The sequence below is a fragment of the Ostrinia nubilalis genome, chromosome 10 (assembly GCF_963855985.1).
Source record: "Ostrinia nubilalis chromosome 10, ilOstNubi1.1, whole genome shotgun sequence".
NCBI lineage: Eukaryota > Metazoa > Arthropoda > Insecta > Lepidoptera > Crambidae > Ostrinia > Ostrinia nubilalis.
The window spans coordinates 16,537,495-16,563,946 of record NC_087097.1 but is presented as its reverse complement, the minus strand read 5'-3'; the positions used below and the strand labels follow the sequence as shown (position 1 = coordinate 16,563,946).

Genomic DNA, 26,452 nt, shown 5'->3' with positions numbered 1-26,452 from the left:
TAAATATGTAATTTTAAGTCATATCAGCATTAAGTTTTTAACGCTATGTTAAATTATTTTATATTGTTATAATTTATAGAAAACCAGTTATGTATTACTTAAATTGTTTTGTTGGTGCCATTTTGCGTTGTCAAGAGTGGTTCTTTATGTATTTTTTACTAATTTTAGCTAATTTAATTTAGTAATTAATATGCGCAAATTCATTTTAATGTCCATGATATAATTAAAATTAATAAAATACAAGATCTAACTCTCTTCCAATAAGTCCCAAGGTGAGCTAATAGAGGAGCGATTATAATAATCAGTAAGTTACTTGTGTGTCCATAATATAGGTGGTACCGTCCTGAATTGGAGTAATAAAAAATGAGAAGTTTGAAAAACTATCTAGTCTCCAGTAATTACAAAACAGTAAAACGCTATTATTGATAATATTTCGTCGTTCATGTCTTACCTAGTTGTGTCATACAAATTGCATCAAGTATAGCTTGTCCTGACTCGTGCCAAAGTCCTACCAGAATGATGTAGCGCTCCTCACACCTTCACTCCTGTTTATGTTATTTTTATTAGCATTTGCTAAGAGACTGAGTAGTACTAACTGTGTAGCTGTATTTACTCGTTTTTATTACATTGGTGTTATCAGTTGTTTAGTTATTGACAGTGTTGTGGACAAAGTATTATTTGTGAGAAAACTAAAATTATGATATCCGTCGGACAAATACATTCAAGATGTTATTAAACATAGTTTTGTCCATATTTGAAGTTTTATTTTATCTTCCATTTTCTCCTTATATTAAAACAGGGTTAAAAGAAAGACGTTCTGAGATTACTTGGAATATTTATTTCATCTTTTATGTTTTTCCGTACATAAATATTGCTTACATCTAATATTACAGTTCCCTACTTGGTTTGCTATATTTGGTGACTTCATACGAAATTATTTTTTGTGTATAATAATAAACTTAATTTGCTCACTTGCAGTCAATAATTTCCTTAATGATTAAATTTTTCAAGATTATTACACAATTTTGCGCTAGGTTACCAAGATAGTCAGTCATACAGTCGCATCTTATCACACGCCAGTCTCTCGACACGTACTCATCACATAATTTCGGTCGACGCCAAAACTAACATCAATTTGATTTTGATTACAGATATTATTTTAATTTTCGTGCTCCTACTAATAATAGGATAAAAATTTCATCTTGCACAGGTCTTGTCGAGTACGATTTAAAGTAAGGAATTATATACATACATCTATAGATAGAACTTCTAAAAAGTCTAAAGTTCAAAGACTACGAAACTACACCTACTAAAAATATTTCCCCTACGGAAGTCCCTCATCATCATAAATTCCATTGATTCTCTTAACAACTTATTCTCGTCACTTCATATCGATAATACTAAAAATAATAGTCAAGGATCTTCTATTCCTCACCGTTTCAGACATTTATGTCTGTCACTATTTTTTTATGGGAGCTGTATAATAAATGTAACATAATACATGCCCAGTGTAAAATAGACTAGGTCTATGTACAGTATAATATTTGACTTCATAATATAAGAATAAATCGAAACTTGCCCACCGATCAGATAACGTACAGAAGCTGGTTTTGTAAGTCTAAATTACGAAAATGACCGTCTTATGTAATTAAAGTGATACTTACAGTATAAAGTAGCGGAGGAGAACTCGCTTAAAGATATTCCAAGTATGGGATACGCAGCAGTGGTAGGGTAGAGTACGGGTCATAGGGAGCGGTGCCTCTGTACGTCAGGCCGGCGCCGGTGGAAGCTTAGGCGGTGGCCATGGCGGTGGGGGCGGGGGCCACGACGGGCGCGTTGGCGGTGGCCACGTCCTCGAACTTGACGTTGAACAGCGCCTGGCACGCCGACTTGGCCGCCGCCTTGCGAGCCTCCTTCTTGTTGGACGCTGAGGAAAAAAAATAGTTTTGTTAGCACGTTAGAGACAGATACAGTCTGGTCTGTGAGCACGTAGAATTTTGTGACTGCAACTGTGCAACGGGCGCCCGCAGTGAATGTGCGAGCGTGAATGTGACAGCAACTACGCGCGAGCGATAAGGATGGGTAGCTTGGGGTCATTGGACAAAATTCTACGTGCTCACAGACAGGGCTTTAAATAGAAAGAGATTTGATTTTGATTGGCTCGATTGTGCAAGTTGTATCAGCTTTACAATATGATAAAATATGATATCAGAAGGTTGTTTTTGCCATCCCCAAAGTTAAGACCACATTTAGAGGAAGTTAAGGCTACGTTTAGAGGTGATTTCCTTTGGCTGCCAGTCCTCTATACTACTACCCGAGTACAAAGAGTAGGTCAAAGCAACACTCCGCTAATCCACGCTAAATTTTGTCAGTGTATGCGTGCGCGCCGCATACGTATTGGCGCGCTCACATACAAACCGCGCTCGATGCGTTTCTATGAAGATGACCTACTCATTTGTATTTGCTCTGCTACCACTGCAGCTGTGAGTACGCGGACGACTCACCCTTGCCGATGTATGTGGCGCCGTCGACGTCGACGCCCATGGTGAACAGCATGTTCTGCGGGCGGTCGCCCTCGGCGGCCAGCTCGCGGTACTCGAGGTGCGGCCGCATGTAGGTGAGCAGCATGCACGGATGCATGGCGGCGGCGTTGAGCGGCAGCTCCTTGGGCGGCTTCTTGGCGGCGCGCCGCGGGCCCGGCGCCGACGACGCCTCGCCCTCCGCCTCCGACGCCGACGCGCTGGCCGGACGCAGCTGTGGCACCTTATGATGATAAAATCTTTATTTGGCACGAGTCAAACAATGGCAATCACACACAAGTACAACGTGTTAATGAAAAAACGCAAAACCTGTAGGCCTAAGATGCGCGCCGCGATAAACGGTTATAACGCCATTTTATCGATTTTCCCCATACATTTTGACATCGATAAAAGTTATCACGGCGCGCATCTTAGGCCTACTGAAATTAGTTTGTTCGGAATCGAGAGTAGAATCGATTCCACTAATAAAAAATTAGGGTCAAATTATAACCAAAAAAATATTTCAATTAGGTACGCCGTGTTTATTCGTTACTTACAGAGGTGAATAAACTATCTACGTTAACTATCGCAATCAGCGTGTGAAAGGTCAATACGTTTCCAGAAATGCGTAAAAAAGAGATAACAAGTGCGCGGGGCAAAACAAAAACAGTGAATATCTTCGTAAATAATCCGCGAAAATTAATTTTAATAATTTACATAATTCTTTTAAAAATAAGATAAGGTGTCTTGAGGTTTTGCGCTTTTTCATTAACACGATGTATAAAAAGGTACATTCAAGAAAAAAAGTAAATATTGTTAGGCCAGCATAATTCCGAGCCAAAAAGGCTCAGCAATACTCGGGACATATTATTAAATTAGATGTCCCGACGCTGATTTTCAGCGAGTACTCATCCTAGGCCTCAGCTGTTGGGACCCAAACCGCGTCCGCCAAACATAATTTAACTAGCGTGTGAGTAGTGTTAACTAGGTAACTAATTAATAAGACTAGATTCAAGAACGGAAAGGGGATGCCCAACAGTCGAGGCCTCTGCTGGCATATAAACAAACAGGTTACAAATAAATAAAAATAAAATAACATCACAGACACTAAGCTATAGACAAAATCAAAAGAAATACTGAATTTATTATGAACTAGCGGCCGCCCGCGACTTCGTACGCGTGGACCCCGTTTTACCCTTAGGGGTGAAGTTTCGAGTTTTTTAGGGTTTACCCGGAAATTATTCAAACTTTTCTCGCTGTAAAAACCATCCTTGGACTTCAACAAACATTTTAAAAAAAGAATTGGTAAAATTGGTCCAGGCGTTGTTGAGTTATGCGCTTACCAACACATTTTGCGATTCATTTTTATATTATAGAAGATGTGTAAGTGTTGTGTGTGTGCTCCCTAAACGTGCCATCAGTGCGTTAGTGTGAGTGTCGTGTTGAGTGTTTGTATGTTTAATAATAAATAAATAAAAAGTCAACGAAACGGGAATAAAATAAAAATATTTACAATGTTATTAGCACTAAAATAAATATTAAAGTAACTAAGGCGATTATCACACTGCACCGCGCTCCGCCGCGCGCAGACGCGTTGTCAGTGTGTTGTGCCGCGCGTGTTTTCTATACAAACTGAGGTACTTGCATACAATGATTAAATCTGTCGTCCCGCGTACCGCGGCGGAGCGCGGTGCAGTGTGATAATCGTCTAAGATCACAAAGTAGCCTGCAAACCTTGTGGCCGTCGTACTCCCACTCCGAGAACAGCTTGTGCAGCGCGTAGGAGGCCAGCTGGATCATCGGCAGCGGGTCGTCGTCCTGCAGGCTCTCCATCGCGCTCTCGGGGTTGGCTGCTGAACAAACAAACTCCGTCATTGTTCCCGATTTGGTTAAGACTAGGACATTAATATAAAGTGGCCCCGAGACGATCAATCGCGATTGCCAATTCTACGTGATTGTCAATTGACATTAATCGTTTACAAAAGGCATTGAAGCGATTGTCAATGAGGGCTATCGTTTTTATACTTAACAGTTGGCACCCCTGGCGATTAACAGGACCTTACTCTACAGTGGCGCCATCTTGATGAGTGCAAATGCGATAGTCCTCCTACCACTTTAGCGCTCACCAGTTGGCGCCACTGTCTTCGCTACTAGCAAGTGACAGGACCTTACTCTACAGTGGCGCCAACTGGTGAGCGCTAAAACAATAGCCCTCATTGAATTTACGTGATTGAAGCAAATTGATGATAATTTTAATTGAAGCCCAATTGACAGGTGCCATTGAAGCTAATATTGATCGTTTCGCTGAGCAATTGACAATCGTTTACGTCAATTGGAACGTAAATACATTGACAATCGCAATTGATCGTCTCGGGGCTGCTTTAGAGTTAGGTACGTGGCCAATCAAATCAAAGTTTAGCCACATTCTGTGCGAGCACAATACGACTAAACTGACTACTTAATGGCGGATGTACGCAATGCGGGAAATTGGCCAAGACGTAATAATGTGAACACCATCTCGGTTACTTTCTCCTCTCTTCTCGCGTGCGTCATTTTTTTTTCTTTTTTTTTTTCTATCTCCACTACGAGGAAGCTGCTGGCCTTGGCCTGTATCTCACCTGATGGTAAGTGATGATCAGGCCGAAGTTGGAAGTGAGCTTCACTTCGCTTCGTCCATACTTAGGTGTGCGAACTAGCGCTTCGACTTGGGACAATTTGCCGCATGTACATACGCCATAAACATGGGAGACAAAAGCTTTGGTTTTCAATGATCAGCAATAACACAACACAGACCGGCGGGTGAGGTGGTGAGGTAGTGAGGTAGTGAGGGTAGTGGAACTTGCAAACCTTTGGGGAAGAGAAGGCGGGCCGTACCTTCGACGGAGGCGTCGAGGCCGGCGGCGGCGGCGCGGTTCATGCGCTTGATGATGAGGTCGCGGATGGCCTGCTCGGCCGCCGCGTTGCGCGCCATCAGCTTGTTCTCACCTGCGCAATAAGGATCAAATTAAATAAAGAATAAATCGAGTCCAACAACAAAAACTGAGTAAAGATTCTCAGTTTTTCGATTAGGAGCCAAGTGTTCGACCGTGAATGGGTCAGCGGAGTTGCTTCCATATTTCTATTATCGTTATAATTTATAGCTCATGCGCTCATTTGGCTTTGATTTAAGATTCCCTCACACAGACAATATTGTAATAGGAAGCAGTCTTTAAAACGAGTGACAATTTTTGAGCATTTAGATCAAGAGTCGGTAATCTCCCAATCGCTCATGACGCTCATGCAGCTCTTTGGTTCCAAACGCAACATTAAAAAATAGTTTTAAATCGATGAACCATTCCTATCTCTTAGCCACTGTCCTAGCTTTTCGTGCCCCTCCCCAAGACTATAGGCAAGTAACTGCCGCCAAGTTGCCGTTGCGTGAACTAACCGTATCCCTTGTAGGTGACCCCGTCGAGCGTGAGGTCGGCGCAGAAGCTGGTCTTGGGCGCCTTGAAGTACTGCGCGGGCGGGTCCGCCGGCTCTACCTTGAACTGCTGCTAACGGAGGACAACACAGTTATGACAAGTTCTCCCAATTAACCACGTAACATCTAAAGCCTGGTCTGCGAGCACGTAGAATTTTGTCCAATGACCCCAAGCTATTATCGAGGTTCGTCGTTCGACGCCGTCAAAGGCAGACGTGTGTCCGATTTCTTAACGAAATATCTATAATTTGGCATTTTAAATTCGACTGTATTCGTTAAATTTTAAAAATCAAATTCGTTTAAATCAGTGCCCGTATTTTTCGACGCGAATCTACTGCTCGCCTGACTCATCGCCCGAACCCGTGCCCGAACACAACGGCGCGCACACAAGTAAGAAATTATTTTACTGAGCCGTGGACAAGCTTATGCAATAATGAGCCTGTTACATTCACCTGTTAAATCAACGTCGGGGCAAGAGTGCCGTTCCACACCTGATTTATCCACTATTGGTCGCGAAGCAGCGGACCCGCAGATTACCTTCAGAAAAAGAAAACAACCACACGACCTTGGCTGTTCTTGCAGTGGAGACGTCCAGGATCTACGCTCCGAGATGGCACGAATCTCTAAACTACTTGAAAATTTTGTTACTATAAACCAAAAAACTTTGGATAATGTCTCAGAAATGAATATTCATCTGACGGATATGAAATCATCGAATGAACAGAATTTCTCGCTACTTACTAACAATGTAAGTGAAGTGAAAAAACAAATCAATGAAATCCAAGAGTCAATGTCGAGCCTTACCTTGGAACAGAACCAAATGAAATCACAAATAACATTACTTGAAAAAAAAATCTCCGAGGGAGAAGAGAAAATGAGAACAATGGAGTCTAACCTGGCTGATTTTAAAACCACCGACCCAATGTCATCTGCCAACTCAGCCTCTGATCTGAACTATCAAATGCTAAATAGTGAGCAAATAATTAATGAAGTTCAAGAGCGCAACAATAGACAGAAAAATATTATTTTGGGAGGAATCCAGGAACAGTCATCTTCTAATGCATCAGAACGTCAATCGCTAGACATGGCTAAGGTCATGGACATTCTACTAAACATTGTAAAAGATACGCCGGCTCCAATCAAGATTTTTCGTATTGGAAAATACGATCCCAAGAAGAACCGTCGGATCAAGGTCTGCTTTGACACTCAAACCGCAGTCATCCAACTTTTACGAAGCAAAGCCAATCTACCAGCAGGAATAAAAATTTACTCGGACCAAACCCCATGCCAACAGAGACTTATGTTGAACCTTCAAAAAGAACTGGCTCGTCGTTCCCAAGATGGTGAGACTGACTTAATTATTAAGTATATTAAAGGCATACCAAAAATCATTAAAGCCAACTCAAAAAACGAGAGCCCACATCCTCGCCAATCCCTGACAAATTGACTTATCAAATCGTCACTAACTACTCGGACCTCCAAACTGCCAAATCTCGCCTTAACTTCTTCTATTTGAATGCACGTAGTATATGCTCGAAAGGGAAATTTGACGAACTGAAATGTCTCATCCGATCTATACCGACTACAATACACGTTATACTACTGACAGAGACATGGATTAAAAATGAAGAAGAAGCACTAAGACTTCAGCTACAAAACTACACACATTATTACAGTTACAGAACTGACAGGATTGGCGGAGGTGTTTCAATATACGCACATAACGACCTCAATCATAGTCTGGATGAATCAATTTACTCGGGAGGTAATAACTATCTCTGGATAAAACTGAAAAAATACGCCCTTGACATTGGTGTCGTTTACTATCCAGGAGATACAAATCTCAACACTTTCATTGACACTATTGATATACAACTACAGCAACGAAAAAGATCGCTAATTTTTGGAGATTTTAACATAGATTTGCTGGAAAGTAGTAGAAAAAGACGCTTATATAAAAACACTTTAAAAGAAGCTGGATACAAAATTCTCAACAAGATCCACAAAGATTTTTTTACAAGAGAAGCTGCAACAAAGAAAACAATTCTAGATCACGTCAGTACAAATTTAAAAAATGAACTTTATCATTTTGCTTTGTGTGATTCCGCAATGTCTGATCATCGACAAATCTACCTTTCATTGAAGAAATACAAGCCACCTCCAATCAAGCGGATTGCCTACAAAGCTTTGGATTATGAACAACTGCATACATCGGTTAAAAAAATAGATTTAGAAAATACACATAATATGAATTTTAAGCAACTAGAAGAAACAATTAAGATAAATATAGAAAGAAGTAAAATAACCAAGTTTAAGAAGCAGAACCCACCACTAAAAGATTGGATCAACAGAGATATCCTTAATGCTATTAACCAAAGGAATGAACTATGGATTGAATATAAAAAAGACCCGAATAATACTACGTTAGAAAACACATATACAAGAGTAAAAGAGGAAGTGGCCAATAAGATCAAAATGACCAAAGATGCTTATTATTATGGCAAATTCCGTGATTGCAAAAACAACCCCAAGAAGACTTGGAGTCTCATAAATAATCTATCTAATCTTAAAATGAAAAGCAGCTGTGCTCCTCCAAAATTAGTAACATCAACTAATATATCATCTGACCCCGAAGGTATTTGTAATATATTTAACCAATATTTTTCCACTATCGGATCTGTTCTGGCCAACAAAATCACACTACATTCTAATAACACACATCAAACCAATCTATCACAGAACACACTGAACAACACATCAGGACTTATGTCGTTGAAACCATGTACTGCTGACGAAGTTTCAAGGATCATTGATGGCCTTGACCCTAACTGTAGCACTGGTCTGGATGGTATCAGTTCCAAAGCTATTAAATGTATCAAAGGCTTAATAATCGATAGATTAACCGAATGTTTGAACGTTTTATTAGCTGAGGGACACTTTCCAGACTCATTAAAACTAGCCAAAGTGACTCCGGTGTACAAATCAGGCACAAAAACCGATCCAGGAAACTATCGTCCAATTTCTGTCTTACCCATACTATCAAAAATTCTAGAAAAGATTTTATACGAACGCTTAGAGTCATATCTACAGTCCATAGAATTCATTAGTGATCGCCAATTTGGCTTTCGACCTAAAAGTAACACCTTGGCTGCAACACTTGATCTTATTACTAAAATCAGGCAAAATATTGATCGTAAGAATATCGTTCTGGGTATATTTATAGATCTTCAAAAGGCGTTCGATACCGTGAGCCATGAACTCCTACTTAGAAAGCTTGCAGTGATAGGGATCGGTGGCAACGCACTCAAAATGTTCACCTCCTACCTGAATGACCGGCTACAAATTGTTAAAATCGGCGATAGCCAGAGCAGAACTCTTCCAATTCATTACGGGGTTCCACAGGGATCCGTACTAGGCCCCCTGCTATTTTTAATCTACATAAATAGTATAGATAAAATTGGACTACACGGTCATATTACCTTATACGCTGATGACACCTGTTTGTTCTATTTTGGGCCATCCATGAATAATCTAATCTCACATGCCCAACATGATCTTGACACTCTCACAACCTGGTTGCAACAAAATCTATTAACAATTAATGCATCTAAAACTTCATACATTATTTTTAAAGCAAAGAATAAGCACATACCTCCATTCAACCCATTGACAATCTTCACTACATCCTTACAAGAAAAAAAACACGAAAAATATTTAGGTCTTTATTTAGATAGCCACTTAACATGGAACGTTCATATTGACCATATTAAGAAAAAAATTTCCGCATTAATGGCTTCTTTACGCCCCATAGTACGATGCATACCCCGCAAATCAAGATACAATATATACAACTCACTTGTAAAATCCCACCTAATATACCTTGTTGAAATCTGGGGTAGTGCTTCAAAAACAAAAATATCCGAACTCCAAGTCTTACAAAATAAAATCATTAAATTATTATTTCATTATCCGTACCTCACATCCACTTCCAAGATTTATAGCGAAACACAAATTATGAACATTAAAAAATTATTTATGTATTATACCTGCCTGCTCATACGCAACGTATTGAATAAAACCATCCATACGTCGCTCACTCTGATGACGCGGTCAGAACAGGTTCCGAAGCGCACGCGCCGTCGCGCTAGCTATTTGGTTCTACCCAAGATACGCACAAATTACGGCAAGCGAATGCTTAACTTTGAGGGAGCACAGTTGTTTAATAAACTACCCGCATCAATAAAAAGCATTGACTCCCTAAATATTTTTAAAAAGAAACTTGCCCTACATATTCATGACGTTGTAGAATGAGCCTTACTTATTAAATTTAATGTCTAAAACTAATATTTACAATTTAGAAAATTATATTTAATTTTGTTTTGAACCTATATTATACTGATTTACTTTTTATCGCCAATCAGATGGTATAATTTGCTAAAGCCAATGCTTTTTATAAAACATGTCGGTGCGAACGATTCAAATGTAAATTATACTTAGTTTAATTTTGTTCTCAAGTAAGTGACAATTATGTTTTTATTGAGAAATAAAGAATCTTTAAACCTTATTATGTTGCTGTCGCGCTCGCACACTCACTGCGGGCGCCCGTCGCACAGTCGCGACAGCAATATAATTACGCGCGAGCGATAAGGATGGGGTCATTGGACAAAATTCTACGTGCTCGCAGACAAGACTATAGCCACGAAAGAAACAACAGTAATTATATTATTGCCTGAACCAGTTGAGGTGACATGCAATGGATATAAATGTCTTCATGAGAGCTACCGTATTTGCAGCAGTTGGTACAGACAGCGTCAAATAGTTCGTGACATCCAAAGTAGCCAAAAAGGTCGCAACACGTCTTTGTTATAATTAAAATAAGGTTGTGTTTGTGTTGTCAACTTTTTGACCACTTTGGGTGTCATGAACATTTGATGCTGTAGTAAAGTTATGTCACTCGCTCACTAGTGGGCAAAACAGTGGCGCCAACTAGTGAGCGTAGTAAGCGCAAATACGGTATCTCATATCACGGCTACGGCATAATTTAAATTGATTTATTTTGCAAGTAGGCTTTTAAAAAGCTCTTTTACACATCCCGGTGCCGAAAAGAAGCAGCGTAAGAAACTCATTCACTGTTATCTGCCTCCCTTTCAAGGGATTACAAAGGTTTAACGTTAAATAAACAAAAAAGTGTTAGGCCCAGAACAGACGGTGCAACGAAACTGCAACTGCTAGTTACTTTTGAGTTGCATCTAAGTTTCTGCCATAGCGTCCGTTGAGAGAACACACATGACGCGACCAGTTTGAAAGTTTCAGTTTCATTCATCAGAATCATCAGAAAGTTGCAGTTTCGTTTCACCGTCTGTTCTGGGCCTTAGTAAGATGTGGGTTAGGACCTGGCTCACGTTGGTGAGCTGCTCGTGCAGCATCATCTCGTTGAGCACCATGAGCGCGTTCTTGGGCGTGATGATGCGCCGCAGGTGCTCGTTCTGGCGCCGCCGCTTCTCGCGCTTGCTCAGCTTCTTGACTGCGTCACAACAACAGCTATTATTATTATTGGTTTTTTGGGCCTTCATTTGCGCCAGCTCGACCAGGTTTGATCTATTGTGGCAGCCCTTGTCTTTAGAGTTACAACAGCTGTTACTGGCACAAATCTTACAAACATTAGACTAAGCTAAAATATTTGCACTTATAAACTTCGTTTTTGTGATTTTATTGTCTTCTGAGAAGATAATGTAGTCTTAACTTATTTAGTAAATGGCAATGCCAGATTTTGTATGTACATACTGATGTCTGGAGCCTTTAATGGATGGTATTGTTTGTTTACACATACAATGTCACTATTTTGTTGCAATTTCTTACAAAACTTACGCGCAAAAAGCAAATCTAGTATGTAAAATCATTAAACTTCTAATGCTCGTAACTCAGTTCAGACTGAGTTTAGAGGTGTACATGTCATAGTAAGTTTGGTTTATTACACTATTTTGTAATCAAAAACAAGGTTTGGTCGATGGCCGCGCGAAAAAAAACAGACGCCAATTTCCGGCATTGTTATATTTGTCTACCGTTTTATTTGTTAACAATCCCCCCCAAAAATGTAGATATGAGAAATAAATAAGCTTGAAAAACTAAAAAATCCAAGGCACATAGACCCCGGGCACTGACCTCCCGGCAGCTTGGCCTTCATCCAGTGCGGGCGCGCCGCGCCGTCCTCGGAGCCCTCCACGCTACCCTCTACCTTCATTTCCACGTCTGGTTTCTGTATAAATTACGCCAATATTACATTAATAAACATTAACAGCTAAAAGACACTACAACCCGGTCGAGTTAACTGCAAACCCCGATGGAATGCGACTCTCCTTCGCACATCTCCCCGCGTTGCCCCGTTCGTACCAGAGCGTCGATGTCACGTCACGGTCACCAGGTGCGCAGTTAACTCGACCTGGTCGTAATTATGACTCAGCAATTTTGGTTGTCAGTGGCAACACTGGTAGGCTATGTATTTTTTTAACAAAGGCGTGCTACGAACCACAATGGCTTGTTGCGCGATGGACGGCTTGGCGCCGGGCGCGGCCTGGTGCGGCTGGCGCAGCGGCGGCTGCTGCGGATGCTGCGGCGGCGGCGTCAGCTGCTGGTTCTGGCAGTCACAACAATCGTCAATACCAAAACACTAGTTTCCTCAACTGAATTTATGAGGATAGTGATAAGCGCTTTCCACAAACCTGACTTGATAGCCTGAACTGACGATGCATTAAGAAGTCATTAGTGTTAATGATCGCTAATTATTACAGATGTGGTGAAATGTTAATCATAAACTTACCTCAAAATTATAGAATATTTCTAGGAATAAAATAACCTGTATCTAATTTAAGTTTATAAAATGAGAAATGAAATGGCAAATTCAGATTTCTTAAAGAAACTCATGACGTTTTAATCCGATATACTCTAAGACTCACCAACTTGTGGGGACCGCTCATGCTCCGGCTGCAGGGCGCCCGGCCAGCTGGTATGGTTCAGCTGTGTGGGCCATGTGTCTCACCTCTCACTCTTACATATCGATCACGCGAGGATAGGATATTTACAACCAAACTGCGACTATGTGTAACAAGGATACTGTACTGGACAGTGGCGGCGTAGCATGGGTTGGCACCCGGGGCGATCACCCCCCCCCCCCCCCCCCCCCCTCCCTAAGTCCTATGGCACCCCCTGGTATCCCCCAGGATTTTTTGGGGTTACCTACCGATTCGAAGATTCACTCAATCCACATGCACATCCAGTGAGTAGTAATCTGCGCGACTTGTGTCACCCCCTGATGCTTGGCACCCGGGGCGGACCGCCCCCACCGCCCCCCCCTTACGCCGCTACTGGTACTGGACTCATTCATCATCTGTCACGCAGTGAAGGTGGTATCACATTGCCCAGCTCTATCCATATTCCTATCATGTTCTCACCCAATAAAATTGCACCATTTGCTGTATGCATAAAACTGCATTAGAAACGAGTCATTGCTGGTGTTAGAGTAGTTTTTATATGTTTAGATCTCTTTTTATGTCATTAATTTACAGAAAGCAATTTCTTTGTTACAATTTTAGAGGGTTCTTACATGCCAGGAATCCGGAGCAGCTTACTGTCTACTTAAGTTTAGAGAACCCTACATGCCCACGAGATATTTTTCTCATGATCATATTGCATTCTCGATATACACCGCTACCTTCCGAGAGGCTTATACCCACATCTTAAAATGTCTCACCACAGGCATTAATGTAACAATTTTGAGAAACACCGTGATGAGCAAGGCCACTGGTGGGAGCCAAACATTGCAAGAAAGTGGGGAGAATGTAAATGTCATGCTCCAGTTTCACACAATGCTGGCAAGATGATTAGGTGTCAGTGCCAGTCAGAGGGTAACTGGTGACTTTGCATAGCCAGTACCAGGGCGCTTGGGGCTCGGCATTCTGCTGCGATATATAATCAAGTTTTACTTAAGTATGTAAATAGTAATATGGAAGAGGACATGGAAATTTTACGTTCAATAAATAAACAACATCGACTGATACTTACGACACCAGCTGAAACGAACTGTCCCGCGGTGTTGTAGCGTCCGGAGTGGCGCGTATTATCTGCGAAAGTCGAATAGTGTTAAATATGAGGAACAGTTGGCTGTGCCGGTAGAAAATCAATAACAATGGTGTTTTTGGTAAGTACGGATGATTCATAGAAAAGACACGACGCAAAAACAAGTTATTCATATTATAGTACTTACATTTATTGTTAAAAACCATGCTGGAGTGAAACACGGGCTTTGATTATTACTGAAAAAAGTGAATAAATACCAAATCCACACTTCTCCAAATCTTTGACACCAATCAAAATGGCTGGCGGTGATGTCCCGTTTGCCTGCCTTGCAATGCAAACTCACACTGTAGTGCAAAGACAAAGAGCATAAAAGAGTAAGAGACGGCACTCCATAGATATTTTTTGAGCTCACGCACACATATGCATTTTAGAGAACGACCCGCAAATCTTTACCAACCGCACAAACTACAGGCGGAGCTACCAACATAATGCCTTATTTTCTGACAGTATTAGTGACGTTCGTAATAACTTATCGATTATCGATACTTTGCTAGGGTTGTAATTGCATATCGATATCTAGTATAGGAACCTTCAATATTTTAATGATTACTCTTTTTATTTTATACTATGTGTAAGTAAAACGAAGTTTTGTAACGTAAATTATTTATTTCGAAATAAAATAGGTATATTACAATAAGTATTGAACATGACATAGCAGTTGTAGGCATGAGGAATTATTGAAAATTATAACAAAGTACAGAAATGATAATTTTGTAAACTTTTATTTTCACAACTTTTTCTAAGAAAAAATAGGATTTTTATTTATAAACATCTTTAATTTTCTTATCAGCTGATCGAACCTCAGCCCTAAGATTACTTTTCAATGCTTTGTTGCTGTGCTTTTTTACTTTTGTCAGCAAAATTGTTTTCACTTTTTATGAGGCTGTCATTAATGATTTTACAACTTTTTCTTAGAAAAAGGTAACTTAATATTTTAAACATCTTATCATAAATTTATTTATTATGTTGTTGACATTTAAACCAACTAAAATTACAATTTGTACTCAACATTAAGAAAATGAATTTTCCAACATTTTCCATATATATCTGGTCGGCAATATGGTCATGATAAAATTGTTTAGCTTCATTTACGGTGGTACATAATTGAATTGTTGGATAAACGAGACTTTTTTTATCATGCCACCATTCGCGAAGAGATATATATGCATACAAATCATTGTCAACAGGAGTTTTCACGCTCAAACACTCTTCACAAATTAAACAAGAACTGTTCTGTAATAGTTTGGCAGCTAAATACCCGCTTACATATACTACTGGTTGGTTTTCAAGGCTACACAAATTTTCAATGGGCTGTTCTAAGTTTTCAGGGTCCGGGATAGACAACACAGGATAAAATTCAGTGTCTGTGGAATCTTGAACATTAATTTTTATTTCTGTTGTTTTTAAATTAGTTTTTAAAATGTCTTTATATTCCAGCATATGTTTATTGTTGTCTGCTTCACAATTAGCACTTCTGCTATGAGGCACTTTCAGCCCAGTAACCATGCTTGTTTTAAGCGCTGCAGTAAAGTGCGTGATAGTGGGATTTCTATTGGTTACACTGTGTTGCCTAATGATTCCAAATAAGTTTTCCAGAGAGTCTTGGTTAAACTGTCTAAGGTTCATATATTTAAACCCTTCATTCTTTAACTTTTCCCAAATATCGTTTAAGGATTTGATAGATATTTGATATCCCTTTACGCATTTAACATTTTTTAGTATCGTGTTTTCTGCTGTTATAAATTTTATGGTTTTTAACTTATCAGTATAAAAGGTCCAAGACTCAATGTGATTACTTGATGTGGAAACATTTTCCCGGATCCCTTTCTTTACGTCATTTAAAGATGATGGACCATTTGTACAATCAAATAGTTTATCTAACTGTTCAATCACAAATGCTGTATCATTGCAATCAGAAACTTCTTTCCATGCCATCATTTTTAAAATAGCTGCCACGGTATTACTCAGAGCATGCGCAGCATACTTCACCCTCATCTTAGTTTTGAATGTTGGATTTACAATGGTACTATTCAGTTTTTTAATATTTAAAAAATTTCTGTTGTGTTCTTCTGCAACTACCTTCGCTATATTCCTTATTGTTTTTTTTGCATTTTGTAACTGTCGCCAAAGCCTCTTCTCTTTAATTGTAAATGTTGATGAAGTGTCTGTAATAAAAACATTTCCATTAGTAAAAAAAAACAACATTAAAGCAAATTGAATTGAATATTGGTTAATTAATCAGCAATTTTACTTAGTTTTTTAAATTAGGTATGTTTTATCTTACCTTTCATTTCAATGTTTTTCTTAGGTCTTTTATAACTGTGGACTAATATTTCTGCCTGTGCATCTTGATGGCAAATGTTTTTATCATCTGAAATATTATAAATATGCAAATTAGTTTAAAATTTATTTTGTTGTTTTATGAAACATATTATTTCCAAATCAATCAATCATTATCAAGTTTTAAAAAAATGCAAAGACAGGATAATGATAGCTCTTCTCATAAAATATGAAGCGTGGGCCCACCTTCAATAACAATGACATAATATTAAATTAAAGGCATTTAGAGGTTTTAATGTTCTGCATTCTGGATGCGGTCTGCGGGTATGTCAAGACAATCTGTAAGTGGTCGTGATAAGGCAATCAGTCACGTGTGCTTTGCGTTCTTTGTTCGTATCCGCACGGTCAAATCGCATTAATATAAAATGTACAGAAACCTAGAATGTTGTACATATAAGTTCATTTTGACCTGACTGCAGACTGCAGAACGCATCCAGGGTGGCATTCTTTAGTTTGAGGGAAGGCATATTTTAGAAGGTAAATAATTAGTTTGTACACTTACCATGAGTAATGGGTTTATAGGTCATATGTTCTGGTGCATTGGAAGTAGAAGGAAGAGGTTCAAAAGTTGTTTTCGCAGAAATACCAGAATCTGGTATATCCACAGCTCCCAAACATGTTGAATTTAGTTGTTTGGTTGTAGTTGTAAGGGGAACTGAAAGCAGATAATGAAATGTGAATTGGGTAATAAAATGTCATGTTCTTTTCTTACCCAACTTTAGGGTACAATCAGTCTAGTACATGTCTTGCTCACATTAAAAATTACTAGCTTATAAATATTATTAAACTAGCTGACCTGGCTAATTAATGTAGATTGCCTAAAATTTTTCAAATTGGTCCGGTACTTTTTTTGAAGAATTTGTATTACACAAATTACTAAAGTCCCTCTAACTCAACACACATTCTAAGCTAAATTGTGTTACGAGTGGGTTTACTACAATATTCAAGCTGTGGGGTTCTAACCCGCACTTTAGGCTATCTTGGCTCGAGTTACGGAGCCGATCAAATACAAACAAACAATTAAATATTTCCTTTTTATATTATTAGTATAATTTTAGATAAACATACCTCGTTCAACTGGATTTGACTTCTTTGGAATGCAATATGAATGATCATAAAGAACTGTAACAAAGTATAGATATAATTAATAATTGAAATTATATATTATTTATTGATAAGCATACAACACATGTTTGTGGTTACAAAGAAAGAACCTTGTTAAATTGCATTCGGTTGGTTTGTTTTGGAAACCAAAGAAAATTAATTAAGACATCTAAATAATTCAGAAAAATTGATAGATAGTAAATTAAATTTAAAAAAAATAATTGAAGTCATCATCATACCTGTCTTGAGGTTTTCTTTATTGGAGTCTTTTACATGAAGAGGAAACTCTGTCAAAACTTCATCTGGAAAGATGGGATTGCTCAATTCCAGTGTTGGAATAGCTGAGTTCTTCAGCCGAGTTCCTTTGGCATTGAAGGATTCAGGAGTGAAGTGCCCACCACAAACAAACTTCAGTTGGTGTAACTTTTCAATAGGTACATATGCTAAGTCTTCTAAGCCAGCATTTTTAACCCACATTCGACAACTGAAATAAGAAATACCTATTAGAAAAGAAAAAGAATAACAAACTGAAATTTATTCATCAACTAATTTCTTTTAGTATTGTTATGCAATTCATTTGCAGAGTACGAAACAAAATACTGAAATTAAAAATTGGTTATGGTTATTTACTGTATGATTAAAAATATTAATCCCAGCCTTTAAGTTTACACAATCAGTAAAATTATCTTGTAATAAATGAGTGTTATTAGAAACTCACCGGTCAGAATCCAGAGGAAACCTACTCAAAAGTAAGGGTGATCCACCACGACTTCGCCTCTTATTACAAATAACGCACTTCTTGTTGTTTCTACTCTCCATTATCAGTAGAAGCCTAAAATGAAATAGGTATTAATTAAACAAAGCCTATAATTTCTCTCCAACCAGTGTCAATGCCCTGGTTCATGCATTTACCAGTTTTGAAAGTACATTTACATTTTCATCACATAGGGTTGTTTTTAATGAAAAATAGATTTGTAATAGATGTAATATTTCAAGTAAGTAGATAACATACCCATTAAACAGAAAAGTAAATAAGAGTTTAAACTTCTGTAGAAGTTGAAACACAGCTTATTTAAAAGAGTCTCTATCTCACAAAAAACATAACACTGAACAGCAAACTTTATCACGCCCGATACGGAGGAACTTAATCAACTCAACGTAAACGACAGAAAAGTTTATTTACAGTAATATTGCACCAAATCTGAGAAAATAACTTCACACGAATCAATTCGCCGGTTTAAAACTCAAACTCAATTGACAGACATTTTTTTTCATTTGTCAAACTAACAATACTACCAACATAAGGACACTAACAATTATTTTTAGTATGGTGGTATTGATCCGCGGGTTCCCCTGCTATAGTAAAATCAATCCAAAATGCACTTTATTGCTTAAAGGATAAGGTTGTATATCAATTGCTACATATAGAGACTAGTTTTTGTATGAGAAGTGTCTACCCACTGTGCAAAGAGCATAAAAGAGTCTGTAGTGTTGTACTCGTAAATCTCGTAATCGTATTCATGTCAATGCTATCGATGACTATCGATGGCGCGTGAACATTATTTATTACAATGTACACTTTGTTGTGTGCACTCTAGACCCACAGGAGGAGTTCAGATGTTGGGCTACCGATTTTAAGATGATACATACTAGTAATTGATAGTACTATCAACTTATGTGCTACGCTATGATATGATACTTGTTGGCGTTAATACACCCTAATACTTGTTGGCGATTTGGAATTTCTGTAAGCCTTCCTTTAAAGTTTATTACGAATCTATACTTCTATATTAATCTTAGCGTATTAAAAAAACTGAAAAGTTTGTTTGTGATTGATGAAACGCGCTAATCTCAGGAAGTTCAGGAACTACTAATCCTTTTTGAAAAAATATTTATGATGCTTAACAGTGGGTAGACACTTCTCATACAAAAACTAGTCTCTATATGTAGCAATTGATATACAACCTTATCCCTTAAGAAATAAAGTGCATTTTGGATTGATTTCACTATAGCAGGGGAACCCGCGGATCAATACCACCATACTAAAAATAATTGTTAGTGTCCTTATGTTGGTAGTATTGTTAGTTTGACAAATGAAAAAAAATGTCTGTCAATTGAGTTAGAGTTTTAAACCGGCGAATTGATTCGTGTGAAGTTATTTTCTCAGATTTGGTGCAATATTACTGTAAATAAACTTTTCTGTCGTTTACGTTGAGTTGATTAAGTTCCTCCGTATCGGGCGTGATAAAGTTTGCTGTTCAGTGTTATGTTTTTTGTGAGATAGAGACTCTTTTAAATAAGCTGTGTTTCAACTTCTACAGAAGTTTAAACTCTTATTTACTTTTCTGTTTAATGGGTATGTTATCTACTTACTTGAAATATTAGATCTATTACAAATCTATTTTTCATTAAAAACAACCCTATGTGATGAAAATGTAAATGTACTTTCAAAACTGGTAAATGCATGAACCAGGGCATTGACACTGGTTGGAGAGAAATTATAGGCTTTGTTTAATTAATACCTATTTCATTTTAGGCTTCTACTGATAATGGAGAGTAGAAACAACAAGAAGTGCGTTATTTGTAATAAGAGGCGAAGTCGTGGTGGATCACCCTTACTTTTGAGTAGGTTTCCTCTGGATTCTGACCGGTAAGTTTCTAATAACACTCATTTATTACAAGATAATTTTACTGATTGTGTAAACTTAAAGGCTGGGATTAATATTTTTAATCATACAGTAAATAACCATAACCAATTTTTAATTTCAGTATTTTGTTTCGTACTCTGTAAATGAATTGCATAACAATACTAAAAGAAATTAGTTGATGAATAAATTTCAGTTTGTTATTCTTTTTCTTTTCTAATAGGTATTTCTTATTTCAGTTGTCGAATGTGGGTTAAAAATGCTGGCATAGAAGACTTAGCATATGTACCTATTGAAAAGTTACACCAACTGAAGTTTGTTTGTGGTGGGCACTTCACTCCTGAATCCTTCAATGCCAAAGGAACTCGGCTGAAGAACTCAGCTATTCCAACACTGGAATTGAGCAATCCCATCTTGCCAGATGAAGTTTTGACAGAGTTTCCTCTTCATGTAAAAGACTCCAATAAAGAAAACCTCAAGACAGGTATGATGATGACTTCAATTATTTTTTTTAAATTTAATTTACTATCTATCAATTTTTCTGAATTATTTAGATGTCTTAATTAATTTTCTTTGGTTTCCAAAACAAACCAACCGATTGCAATTTAACAAGGTTCTTTCTTTGTAACCACAAACATGTGTTGTATGCTTATCAATAAATAATATATAATTTCAATTATTAATTATATCTATACTTTGTTACAGTTCTTTATGATCATTCATATTGCATTCCAAAGAAGTCAAATCCAGTTGAACGAGGTATGTTTATCTAAAATTATACTAATAATATAAAAAGGAAATATTTAATTGTTTGTTTGTATTTGATCGGCTCCGTAACTCGAAGCCAAGATAGCCTAAAGTGCGGGTTAGAACCCCACAGCTTGAATATTGTAGTAAACCCACTCGTAACACAATTTAGCTTAGAATGTGTGTTGAGTTAGAGGGACTTTAGTAATTTGTGTAATACAAATTCTTCAAAAAAAGTACCGGACCAATTTGAAAAATTTTAGGCAATCTACATTAATTAGCCAGGTCAGCTAGTTTAATAATATTTATAAGCTAGTAATTTTTAATGTGAGCAAGACATGTACTAGACTGATTGTACCCTAAAGTTGGGTAAGAAAAGAACATGACATTTTATTACCCAATTCACATTTCATTATCTGCTTTCAGTTCCCCTTACAACTACAACCAAACAACTAAATTCAACATGTTTGGGAGCTGTGGATATACCAGATTCTGGTATTTCTGCGAAAACAACTTTTGAACCTCTTCCTTCTACTTCCAATGCACCAGAACATATGACCTATAAACCCATTACTCATGGTAAGTGTACAAACTAATTATTTACCTTCTAAAATATGCCTTCCCTCAAACTAAAGAATGCCACCCTGGATGCGTTCTGCAGTCTGCAGTCAGGTCAAAATGAACTTATATGTACAACATTCTAGGTTTCTGTACATTTTATATTAATGCGATTTGACCGTGCGGATACGAACAAAGAACGCAAAGCACACGTGACTGATTGCCTTATCACGACCACTTACAGATTGTCTTGACATACCCGCAGACCGCATCCAGAATGCAGAACATTAAAACCTCTAAATGCCTTTAATTTAATATTATGTCATTGTTATTGAAGGTGGGCCCACGCTTCATATTTTATGAGAAGAGCTATCATTATCCTGTCTTTGCATTTTTTTAAAACTTGATAATGATTGATTGATTTGGAAATAATATGTTTCATAAAACAACAAAATAAATTTTAAACTTATTTGCATATTTATAATATTTCAGATGATAAAAACATTTGCCATCAAGATGCACAGGCAGAAATATTAGTCCACAGTTATAAAAGACCTAAGAAAAACATTGAAATGAAAGGTAAGATAAAACATACCTAATTTAAAAAACTAAGTAAAATTGCTGATTAATTAACCAATATTCAATTCAATTTGCTTTAATGTTGTTTTTTTTACTAATGGAAATGTTTTTATTACAGACACTTCATCAACATTTACAATTAAAGAGAAGAGGCTTTGGCGACAGTTACAAAATGCAAAAAAAACAATAAGGAATATAGCGAAGTCAAGAGTGAATTTAGACAAGTTAGATTCGGAAGTGCTGACATCGTTAGTAAAGGATGTAGTGCAGAATAACAAAAAAAAGTCACAAGGAAAAAGGTGGACTTTAGCCAACAAAATATATGCTTTGGCTATATTTAAACGGTCCCCTAAAGCATACCGCTATATGCAAAAGCTGTTTACGCTACCAAGCACTAAAACGCTCCAAAGGATTTTAAAAAATATACCAATGGAGCCTGGTATAAATAAAAATATAATTGATATGTTAGAGGCAAAAGCATCAAGTATGCCAAAGGAAAATAAATATTGCTCGTTAATATTTGACGAGATGGCGTTAAAGAAACGGATAATTTATAACGAAATTGCTGATAAAGTGGATGGCTACGTGGATTATGGAGAGGGCGAGAACATGGGACGAGAAAAGAAAATTGCAGACCATGCGTTAGTGTTTATGATACAGGGTGCTAAACATAAATACAAACAATATATTGCGCACTATTTTGTGGAAGGCACAATATCAACAGCAAAACTGGCAAAAATTATATCGGACATCATCAAAAAATTAAAAGAAATCGGATTTATGGTTCTAACAACAGTTTGTGATCAGGGATCTACAAATATAGGAGCTCTTAACATGTTAAAAAGAAACTGTGGACAAGGCATAGATAGCAACTTTTTCTCTGTAAATAATGACAAAATTTTTATAATCTATGACATCCCTCACTTGTTCAAATCATTACGAAATAATTTCTTTAAAAGTGGAAATATGTCTTTCGATGGAAAAATTGCACAATGGAGGCATTTGGTAGTTGCAGAAGAACACAACAGAAATTTTTTATATTTTAAAAAACTGAATAGTACCATTGTAAATCCAACATTCAAAACTAAGATGAGGGTGAAGTATGCTGCGCATGCTCTGAGTAATACCGTGGCAGCTATTTTAAAAATGATGGCATGGAAAGAAGTTTCTGATTGCAATGATACAGCATTTGTGATTGAACAGTTAGATAAACTATTTGATTGTACAAATGGTCCATCATCTTTAAATGACGTAAAGAAAGGGATCCGGGAAAATGTTTCCACATCAAGTAATCACATTGAGTCTTGGACCTTTTATACTGATAAGTTAAAAACCATAAAATTTATAACAGCAGAAAACACGATACTAAAAAATGTTAAATGCGTAAAGGGATATCAAATATCTATCAAATCCTTAAACGATATTTGGGAAAAGTTAAAGAATGAAGGGTTTAAATATATGAACCTTAGACAGTTTAACCAAGACTCTCTGGAAAACTTATTTGGAATCATTAGGCAACACAGTGTAACCAATAGAAATCCCACTATCACGCACTTTACTGCAGCGCTTAAAACAAGCATGGTTACTGGGCTGAAAGTGCCTCATAGCAGAAGTGCTAATTGTGAAGCAGACAACAATAAACATATGCTGGAATATAAAGACATTTTAAAAACTAATTTAAAAACAACAGAAATAAAAATTAATGTTCAAGATTCCACAGACACTGAATTTTATCCTGTGTTGTCTATCCCGGACCCTGAAAACTTAGAACAGCCCATTGAAAATTTGTGTAGCCTTGAAAACCAACCAGTAGTATATGTAAGCGGGTATTTAGCTGCCAAACTATTACAGAACAGTTCTTGTTTAATTTGTGAAGAGTGTTTGAGCGTGAAAACTCCTGTTGACAATGATTTGTATGCATATAAAGGCACTGGGTCTCTATCAGAAGGAACTCTAGGGGTGGAATCTCCATAGGCGTGGGTTAACGGGCAAGGAGATAATATCTTGGATGGTAGACAACCACTTTTCCTACAATTTAACGTTCCACCAAACTCAACACGCTTTCAAAGATAACCTCGCAGCCGCCCGCTCACACTTGACATGACACAACTCAATGACAGTTATCTTTTTCTGCGCATCAGTTGGGTGTTACGTTTAGGAATCACAAACCTTCTGCTCTACAGATTTCTACAGATAACATAATATTAAGATTGGTACTATTAATCATCAATAATAATTTGCAGCATCTGTGTCCGGCGCCGACACGGCCAGCCTGACTATCGCACGGCCTCGTGCGCTTAGTCCAGGGTTTGTCCATCTGTAAACATTCAATTTCTTATTATCACAGCTCGTCCATTCCTGACTACAGAGTGTGTGAATATCAGATCGTAGAATCACAATAAATACAGCTGATCAGGGCGTGATGACCCTGGATCAGGAAACCAAACCATTACAGCTGGCCCGGGCGCGAAGCCCGACCAGGAAACCAAAACATTACAGCTGGCCCGGGCGTCAGGCCCGACCAGGAAACCAAAACATTGCAGCTGGCCCGGGGTGAGGCCCCGCCGACCAGGAAACCAAAACATTACAGCTGGCCCGGGGTGAGGCCCCGCCGACTAGGAAACCAAAACATTTCAGCTGGCCCGGGGTGAGGCCCCGCCGACCAGGAAACCAAAACATTGCAGCTGGCCCGGGGTGAGGCCCCGCCGACCAGGAAACCAAAACTTTACAGCTGGCCCGACCAGGAAACCAACACATTACAGCTGGCCGACCAGGAAACCAGAGTTTAGGTAACATGGCCCGATGCGCAAGGCTTAAGCCAAGGCTCCTTCAACCAGTTACCTCAAACCCAACTACCACTATTACTGCTGATCCAGGCATGCAGCCGTGCGATCAGGATACCAACATTACACCAGCGTGGCCCGGGCGTAAACAGCCCCTTCAACCACGGCAACAGGGTGGCCCGGGCGACTTTGGCCCGGCCCCCTCAACTCACTCACTCACAAAGGCCCTTCCAGTTTACGTCAATCACAATAATTTCCGTCAACCTGCACCAACTCTCAATGTCTGAGCCAGCATCCTCCATGTAAAACTTGATGAGTTGCGTAGCGTAGGTGTGCATGCCGAAAGATTTATCTCCTTTGAATAGTGCCCTTCGAATCCCACTTCTGATAAAGGCACTGGGTCTCTATCAGAAGGAACTCTAGGGGTGGAATCTCCATAGGCGTGGGTTAACGGGCAAGGAGATAATATCTTGGATGGTAGACAACCACTTTTCCTACAATTTAACGTTCCACCAAACTCAACACGCTTTCAAAGATAACCTCGCAGCCGCCCGCTCACACTTGACATGACACAACTCAATGACAGTTATCTTTTTCTGCGCATCAGTTGGGTGTTACGTTTAGGAATCACAAACCTTCTGCTCTACAGATTTCTACAGATAACATAATATTAAGATTGGTACTATTAATCATCAATAATAATTTGCAGCATCTGTGTCCGGCGCCGACACATATATATCTCTTCGCGAATGGTGGCATGATAAAAAAAGTCTCGTTTATCCAACAATTCAATTATGTACCACCGTAAATGAAGCTAAACAATTTTATCATGACCATATTGCCGACCAGATATATATGGAAAATGTTGGAAAATTCATTTTCTTAATGTTGAGTACAAATTGTAATTTTAGTTGGTTTAAATGTCAACAACATAATAAAGACATTTATGATAAGATGTTTAAAATATTAAGTTACCTTTTTCTAAGAAAAAGTTGTAAAATCATTAATGACAGCTTCATAAAAAGTGAAAACAATTTTGCTGACAAAAGTAAAAAAGCACAGCAACAAAGCATTGAAAAGTAATCTTGAGGCTGAGGTTCGATCAGCTGATAAGAAAATTAAAGATGTTTATAAATAAAAATCCTATTTTTTCTTAGAAAAAGTTGTGAAAATAAAAGTTTACAAAATTATCATTTCTGTACTTTGTTATAATTTTCAATAATTCCTCATGCCTACAACTGCTATGTCATGTTCAATACTTATTGTAATATACCTATTTTATTTCGAAATAAATAATTTACGTTACAAAACTTCGTTTTACTTACACATAGTATAAAATAAAAATAGTAATCATTAAAATATTGAAGGTTCCTATACTAGATATCGATATGCAATTACAACCCTAGCAAAGTATCGATAATCGATAAGTTATTACGAACGTCACTAATACTGTCAGAAAATAAGGCATTATGTTGGTAGCTCCGCCCGTAGTTTGTGCGGTTGGTAAAGATTTGCGGGTCGTTCTCTAAAATGCATATGTGTGCGTGAGCTCAAAAAATATCTATGGAGTGCCGTCTCTTA

At 38.0% G+C, this 26,452-nt stretch overlaps 2 protein-coding genes across 8 annotated transcripts; both read right to left on the bottom strand.

Annotated features, from left to right (window-relative positions):
* Positions 1 to 815: 815 nt before the first annotated feature.
* On the bottom strand, positions 816 to 14,381 carry LOC135075359 (double-stranded RNA-specific editase B2-like). Of its 7 annotated transcripts, none has more exons than XM_063969801.1 (12): positions 14,243 to 14,268; positions 14,041 to 14,099; positions 13,912 to 13,937; positions 12,936 to 12,982; positions 12,509 to 12,616; positions 12,145 to 12,238; positions 11,376 to 11,506; positions 5,947 to 6,055; positions 5,367 to 5,504; positions 4,254 to 4,372; positions 2,505 to 2,763; positions 816 to 1,927 (listed from the first exon to the last, which is right to left on the bottom strand). In XM_063969801.1, the coding sequence occupies exons 3-12, from the start codon at positions 13,931 to 13,933 to the stop codon at positions 1,791 to 1,793; spliced, it is 1,164 nt and encodes a 387-aa protein (XP_063825871.1). In that variant the 5' UTR covers positions 13,934 to 13,937; positions 14,041 to 14,099; positions 14,243 to 14,268; the 3' UTR covers positions 816 to 1,790. The 7 variants fall into 7 exon arrangements, with proteins under 7 accessions (XP_063825871.1, XP_063825872.1, XP_063825868.1 ...); XM_063969802.1 differs by having other exon boundaries at positions 13,912 to 13,934; positions 14,243 to 14,257; XM_063969798.1 differs by lacking the exons at positions 12,936 to 12,982; positions 13,912 to 13,937 and having other exon boundaries at positions 14,243 to 14,381.
* Positions 14,382 to 14,743: 362 nt separating this feature from the next.
* LOC135075633 (uncharacterized) lies at positions 14,744 to 19,013 on the bottom strand. Its single transcript, XM_063970039.1, has 6 exons — positions 18,278 to 19,013; positions 17,799 to 18,043; positions 17,524 to 17,577; positions 16,958 to 17,110; positions 16,400 to 16,486; positions 14,744 to 16,280 (listed from the first exon to the last, which is right to left on the bottom strand). The coding sequence occupies exons 1-6, from the start codon at positions 18,376 to 18,378 to the stop codon at positions 15,070 to 15,072; spliced, it is 1,851 nt and encodes a 616-aa protein (XP_063826109.1). The 5' UTR covers positions 18,379 to 19,013; the 3' UTR covers positions 14,744 to 15,069.
* Positions 19,014 to 26,452: the final 7,439 nt, after the last annotated feature.